General features: G+C 39.2%; 1 protein-coding gene across 14 annotated transcripts in view; it reads left to right on the forward strand.

Moving 5' to 3' along the window:
* Positions 1–7,502, forward strand: part of POSTN (periostin) — a 43,541-nt gene that overhangs the window by 26,146 nt on the left and 9,893 nt on the right. For 6 of the 14 annotated variants that reach the window (XM_019530038.1, XM_019530037.1, XM_019530031.1 and 3 more), the window contains exons 15-20: positions 29–96; positions 943–988; positions 2,266–2,313; positions 3,447–3,509; positions 5,540–5,620; positions 6,430–6,519. In XM_019530038.1, the coding sequence (XP_019385583.1) occupies positions 29–96; positions 943–988; positions 2,266–2,313; positions 3,447–3,509; positions 5,540–5,620; positions 6,430–6,519 (396 nt within the window). The remainder of the gene's footprint in view (positions 1–28; positions 97–942; positions 989–2,265; positions 2,314–3,446; positions 3,510–5,539; positions 5,621–6,429; positions 6,520–7,502) is intronic. The other 8 variants (XM_019530041.1, XM_019530039.1, XM_019530033.1 and 5 more) reach the window with 3 other exon arrangements.

The raw sequence follows: 7,502 nt of genomic DNA on the forward strand, positions 1-7,502 counted from the left end.
CTACAAATACTTGTACTCCCTTTTGCAGATTTACCAGTTGGAAATAATCAACTGCTCACAATCCTCAATAAGCTGATTAAGTACATTCAAGTTAAGGTACTTGCTAAACAATGGTTTGATGGTTTTTGATGTTCCTAGTATGCATGCAAACATCTATGTTACACAAAAAGGGGGTCTCCACCTGAAACTATCTCCAGTGAACAATATTTTAATATGTCAGAGAGTCCTCTGGTTGTCCTAAAGTAAAGGTCCACTTTCCATAAATTCATTAAATAAGCCATTACATGTACTGTCTGGAAATACATTTTAATATACCAGAGTGACCAAATCTCTCTCCAAGTTACTGTGGTTACAGTACATTTGAACACTGAACTCTCTGATATACTTTGGACCAGATCTGGACCGTATTCTCATCGCACATTACTGTTTTAGTGGCAGAAATCTCATTCCTTGAGAGGTCTTCTTTATGAAAGAAGCCTTGCGTAACAAAGTTGCTATGTCACTATGCACTCAGCCCCAAATGTGGGACTGAAGGAGGTACAGCTGGAAAACCAGAAGAAATAAACTCCAAGGCTTCTTATTCATTGGCTAACACAGATCAACAGAGCCTTATTATACTGTAAACTGTTTTTTCAGGATATACTCATGTCCATTCTTGTGTATATTATGCAGATATCCCTTGTGATTTCCACTGCCATGATGCACCCAACAGCTGGAAACTTTCATAACCTTATATCCTCAATGTGAGAATAACAGACTACCAGAATGATAGGTAGCATAGGGCCTGAACCAATGCCCATTTATGTGCTCATCCTGTGTATGTCTTTGCTTTCAGTGGGCTATGAATCTGGCACTTACGAAGTGTTGAATAGAAAAAATTAATGTACAGCTTTTATTTGAAGTCTTTACATATGTACTAAAATAAATTCTTTTGATTTGCAGTTTATTCAGGGCAGCACGTTCAAGGAGATTCCACTGACATTTTACAGTAAGTTCACTCATTATTTCCAGATATACTTGCTGATATATCTTTTAAAAAATAAACCCGGAAAAGTATTACATTTTCAATTAAAAATAAAGTCACCTATACAAAAATATGACAAGCTAGCAATGGAGAATATCACTAAGTAAAAGGTTGATGTGGAATCCCAGAAAAATAGGAATGGAAGAGACTACAAGAGATGATCTAATCCAACCCCCTACTTGAGGCAGGATCACCCCTGACTAAACCATACTAGACAAGTCTTTATCTATGTGGAACTTAAAATAGTCCAAGACTAGGGACTCCAAAAGCTCTCTAAGTAAATTGTTTAAGTGTTAAATCATTTTATTGTTGGGCTGCTTCAGGCACTGATGAATTGCTGAAGGAAGCAGTTTAAAGATCATGGGCTAAGGTGGTAGGGGAAAAGGCTCTGTTTCAATTATCAGCCAATAACCATGTTGAGAGCAGCACAGATTCACAGAAGTTTCAGCATACCACATCAGCCTCTGTGGTACTCTTCTCTCTATGTTACCAGTTCTTCTGATATTATGAAGTGAGAGAGGACTTCGTGCCCACCTCCTCTGTGCACCCAAGGGGCTTGTGACTGAGTCACTACCAAGAAATAGTCATTATGGATGATCCCTGTGAAGCAAAAAGACATAAAGGAGGAAATCTTATTTACCACCTCCTTGCCATTTTATTCAGGGATTACATTTAATGACTGAATCAAGATTAGGCTTTGGGGTCTAAGACTCTAGTTAGAAATGGAAAATATTGCACTTTCCTTTAGACAGTTCAAAATGGATAGGCTGACATTTTAAGTTCAGTTTTTTAAATGGTGTGACTCAAGGTTGGTGTCTTTTTCCTCTGCCTATCGCATGTGCTCTCTCCAGAACAGCATTTCAAAATTGCATGAGTGAGTCTCTAATTATCTTTTATTTATCTTCTGTTGGCATGCAACTGGCAATGAAAGTAAATGACATACTAGTGTAGCCATCACACCTAGTACATGGTTGATGCTATATAAACAATAAAATCTAATATTATATTTAGCCAAATTATTTGTTAAACAGATACTACTTGTGTGACATGTATGCCTGCTCACTAGAATTGAAAGGCTTCATAATCTATTTCTCTACATTATACTTTTACATCATTTACTTTGATTGTACCCAATTCCTTATAGCAGACCCAATCTGAAAGTTGGGTATCATTCAACAATAACCTTGTTTGGATGCTGTTATGTGTATATGTGCTTCACATTCCATTGCCTATATTTTCAGAGATTAAAGTGATTGAAAGCAACGTCCAGCCAATAATCAGAAAAGAAGGTAAAAGTGGCCCCTTTTTGTTCTGAAATACATTGATGGACTAGGCTGAATGTTGGCAGAGGACAAACCCAGATTTCAGCATTTTGCTTCAAAGCAATAATAAAAACACAACAAGAGCTGGCAATTTTTCTTTATCACAAAGGTTTCTTAAAACTATTCTTCCCAAGTGGCTTCTTACCATCTTAATTTAATTTTTAAAATGGCATTTGTAATCTGTTTTGCTTTTGGAAAAAGATAACCTTTTTTAAGTGTGTTTTGTTTATATCACTTCAAAATGAACATTTCTGTACTTTACCAGGTACCAGACAGGGACCTTATAACTTACATTATAATGTATAAAGTTTGTATCATGGTTATTATTCATTGTTCTTGAGAGAGCTTCATCACAATATTAGAGACATGATCTTGCTTGTTGTTCAGTTAATGCAGACCAGAATGTGTGTTGGTATTGTTGTATATACAGATCAATGTCACTCACCAAAGAGAGATGAAATAAGAGTATAAATTGTGAACATTGACTAATCACTCCTTTAGCTGCCAAAACTGGTAATCCTTCCTTTGGCTATAACCCAGGGAAAGCTTTCTGTTTGCCAGGGCTCTGACTCTGCCCAGTCTCACCACTGGAGACTCAGGAGCAATCCCCATAAAGCCAATTTGGGCTCTTCTTGGCTTCCCAGAAACAGTAGTCTCTTTTCCACCCAATAAAAAGAACCTCCAAAAAGCCTATTGAGGCTAAAGAAATGTTACTTCTACTAGTTATGCCAGGAAGACCAGGACAAATCATGAAGCAATAGTAAGAAGATAATTATTCTTCCAACTCACTTGAGATGGTGCCAATGGCTAATCTTCCTGGACAAGGCAGAAAAGTATTGCTTTACCCTTATGTTCCACATTTCTGTTATGCCAGTCTAACACAGAACTAAAGTGGAGCAAAGGTGAAAAAATATAATTTAGCACTACTTAAAACCTACCATTAGTAAATGTTATCCAGTACTGAGATCAACTCTTTCTTCTTTTGGTATTATTTAACATGTTATCAATTAGAATTCAGGGAAGTCTTATCGTTAGAACAGGAGCAACTGAATATGACTTATTTTTGTTGTGGTACTAAAATGCTTACATGTGTTTGTTAGAAATACCCGGTAGGAAAATCACGAAAGTAGTTGGTGGTTCAACAGTTCGAAAAGTTATTCAAGGTAGGATTGATTAACAGAACTATACATTTTGTGACATGCCAATGTGCTCTACATTGTGGCTGAACAATGGTGACGAATTATTTAGACCTAAAAGGAGAACAAAAACTCCTGTGCCTCACTGTCTACTAAAAATATGTACATAGTTAAGTCACAATGAAAGTTTACTATTTTCTGCTTTGGCTATAGGGGTAATAGGAATCAGTCACCTGAAGAAGATCAGGAGTCTCCTTCAGCCCTAACCCATCATTAAACCCTGAAAAAGCTGTTAGCAGGCTTAGCATCACTAAGGCACATATCCACAAGACATTTATTGCAAAGCTGACTAATTAGCTCTACAGTAAAGCATCAGCTTCTGCATATGAGCTTCTGCATATGAGGTTGGAGTAAACTATATACTCTGACATAAGACAGTACTGCCAGACACAAGTACTATGCTAAGGCAAAGTTATTTACTTTGCCACAACACTTGTGTAGATGCTCATGGGCCTGGCTGGAGCATGAGGGTGTTTCAGTGTGGGGGCTGTGTGCTGGCTAGCCCCACACTATAGCACTTTTATGCCCCAGCCAGCCCCTCTGCAGCACATTAAGCTGAGTCAGAGCAGCCCTAGGCTGGCGGGCTGACCCCAGGGTCCCCTCCCAGCTCAAAGTGCTGTGGACCCGAGCACAACTGCAAACAAGGCACCCGGGAACAAAAAACTCTGGCATGAACAGTACAAGAATTTATTTAGTTGCCTTAATTGCATGTGTAGACATGCCCATAATGTTCAAAAGAGTAAAGATAATGCTCCAAAGAAGAGATTTTCCTGCTAACATCTGGGAAGGCTTCCTTTTACCTGCGGAACCTAAGGGGATGTTTTTGTCATAACAGACACAGAGTAATTAACAAATGTTTACAATTCAGGTATAGAACAGGAAGGAGATACCCATTAGAAAAAATTAGCACTTACCGGTTGCTAAATAGTAGGGGTGTATGAAACAGGCCATAGTTGATTCAGTTTCATATCTGGCCGGAATTGGGGACAGTGATTCAATTCATTGATTTGGATCACTGCCCCGATTTTGATTTGACCTAATCCAAAGATTTTATGCTGATTTGGAGAATCAGTGATTCAGCCATAAACAGTTTTAAATGTTTTTTCTACATAGCTCGAGGTCCCACACATGGCTCATGATCACTAAGATCCTGGGCAGATGGAGCATCCCATGGGAGCATGAGGGTGTCCCCAGGGTGCTTGGCAGTGTACCCAGAAGTGGACCAAAAGTACTTCTGGACCACTTCCGGGTCCACTGCCAAGAGTGTAGGGGAGCCCTGTGCGCCCTGCCTCATCTTGACAATTGGCCACAGGGGGACCTTGGGTGCCCCCCCAGACCCAAGAGACACCAGTCACTGAGCTGGGGGGGCAGGGCAGAGTGTTCCCTGTGTGCTCCCCAGCAGACCCAGAAGTGGACCAGAAGTGCTTCTAGTCCACTTCTGGGCCTGCTGCCAAGTGCACTGGGAACCCCCTTCCCAGGCTCCCTTGGGACTCTCCATCCACTACAGCATGTCAGCTTTCACAAGCTGCCTGGTACCTTGAGGTATGTAGAAAAAAACATTTAAAGCTGTCTATGTCCGAATTATCGAATCTTTCTGAATCTCTCCAAATCGATCTGGAGGGTTGCAATTCAATTTAGAGAGATTAAAGGGTCTCCTGATTCAATTCAGATTTGGAGATTTGGCCACCAGACCAGGCTGTATCTCTGCTGGATTGAACCAGTGATTGAAGCTTTGCACAGCCCTACTAAATAGTATATAAGAGAAAATGCAGGATTGCATAGTTACTCCTATGAATTGATTCTTAGTGTTATTTCCACATATAAATCTACACCACTATTATAATAATGTAAATAAAATGATAAATTATAGGGAGTGGAGAAGTTAATGCCATTCTTATCTCAACTCGTTTGAGAATAATACATATTTCCATGCACTGTTTACATCCAGGCATATTTGTAAACAGGTTGATTAATTTTTTTCAAATAATATTTTATAGAGCCAACATTCACCAGAGTTGAACAACCAGAAATCCAGGTGATCGGGGGAGGAGAGACAATAACTAAAGTGATTCATGGAGGTGATTACATTTTCATTGCCTAGAGTATATTAGCTAGAAATCTTTTGAAAGCTTTACAATTCCAATTTAGGTTTTAATCCAATGAGGAAGGGCCATCTGGTTTGGTTAGGGGGAGAGGGGGGGATTTCTTTTTTTGAGATTGAGATATCCCATTTGATTTTAGCATGTGATTTAGGAAACATCTATTCCTATGTTCACTATCTATTCCCTAGCCATGTCCCATAATTGTATCCAGTGAAATAGGTTTAGCACTTCACATGCTGGCATGCCATCTGTTTCTGTTACAGTTCTTTAATAACTGTTAGCTTGCAAGCTAAAGCATGGTAGCCAGTTATATACAGAAAGTTAGAGTGCTTGGACAGAGAGACCAGAATTTTCTCCCACTGCTCCAGGTGTTTATACCAAAGATGGACCTCAACCAAAAACTTATATGTGATCATTCCTGAATTTTGGCGAAAGCTTAGCTGTTGTTTTGGATCCAAGAATAGAGGTAGAGTATATAGAACTGTTCTTATTATTACCTTTGTATCATGAGGACACCAACAGTTCCTTCCCAGAAGAGTTTAAAATTTAAATAGACAAGACTAGGCAGAGGGTAGACAAGGAAAGAGAGGCACAAAGAGGTCAAAGGAATGTCTTGGATCATGCAACAGTTTGTTGGCAGAGACAGAAATTAAAACTAGATTTCCAAAGTCCCCATGCGTTATTCTCACGTATTTGCTAATAAGTAGGGGGGGTCTTCAATATGATGTGCTTCATATGTTATTTACCTTTTTTATTAATGTTTTTAATTTGGAAAATCTCTTTAGAGCCAATTATCAAAACATACACAAAGATCATTGATGGACGGCCTGTAGAGGTGACTGAAAAACAGGTGACAGAAGAAAGAATTATTCAAGGTAAACTGTCAGACTGTGTCAGATACAGGGTATGAATGAAGTTTGTTCAAGTCTCCACTTAAGTCTCATTTGGGCTTGTATACCGTTTACAGGAAGGCAAATTTAAGTCCTTAACACTGCTCATCTGAGGGGTTAATGTTTTACAAACATTTAACTAATTATGCCAAGTTACAGATTTTTTTTCTTTTAAGAATTTTTCCCCTCAAGCTAAAAAGACCCATGTGGGGGGAAATGTAAAAATTCCCTTAACTGGCATGCAAAAGATAAATTGTCGATATTTGTTTTGCAATAAAATTTGGAGAGTGTCAACATCTAAACAAAATCAGAAAAAGTAAGAATGTTAGTAAGTAATTTCATGAAGTTTAACATAAATTAAGAGTGAAAGCATTCAATGATCTAAAGCAGTTAAATGACCTAGGCTCTTAGGGCATATATCTAATCCAGGAGCCACTCTAATTAAAGTGCCCAGGGCATCATGTGAATCAGTGTCCCTGTGCTAGAAAAATGGTGGTGGGGACACTTTAACTTATTAGGGATACTGATACATATGACATTGGAGTCTGCTGGAGTGTGGTAAATACCGCGATTAATTGAGTTTGCTCCATGCTGTAATTTCAGTGTGTCGGAGAGGCCTCACTGCACATGTATAAGCTCGCCATGCTCTTTAGCTAATGCACATTGAGATGAGCTGATGTGTGTTTTCCTAGCATCTCGCAATGAAGATATTAGATTTAATGCCTGTTACCTAAAGCACATTAATGCACATGTAGATACACCCACTAGCACCATTACTGGAATGGGATTTTGGCACTTTGTATCATAGAATCATAGAATCAATGAGTTGGAAGGGACCAAGAGAGATCATCTAGTCCGACCCCCTGCCATGGGCAGAAAGGAGCACTGGGAGTGGCAGGGGTCATAAGACCCCAGCTAGGTGCCTATCCAGTCTCCTTTTGAAGATCTCCAGGGAAGGTGAGAGCACC

Source organism: Crocodylus porosus, unplaced genomic scaffold, assembly GCF_001723895.1.
Source record: "Crocodylus porosus isolate Cpor-Errol unplaced genomic scaffold, CroPor_comp1, whole genome shotgun sequence".
NCBI classification, from domain to species: Eukaryota; Metazoa; Chordata; order Crocodylia; family Crocodylidae; genus Crocodylus; species Crocodylus porosus.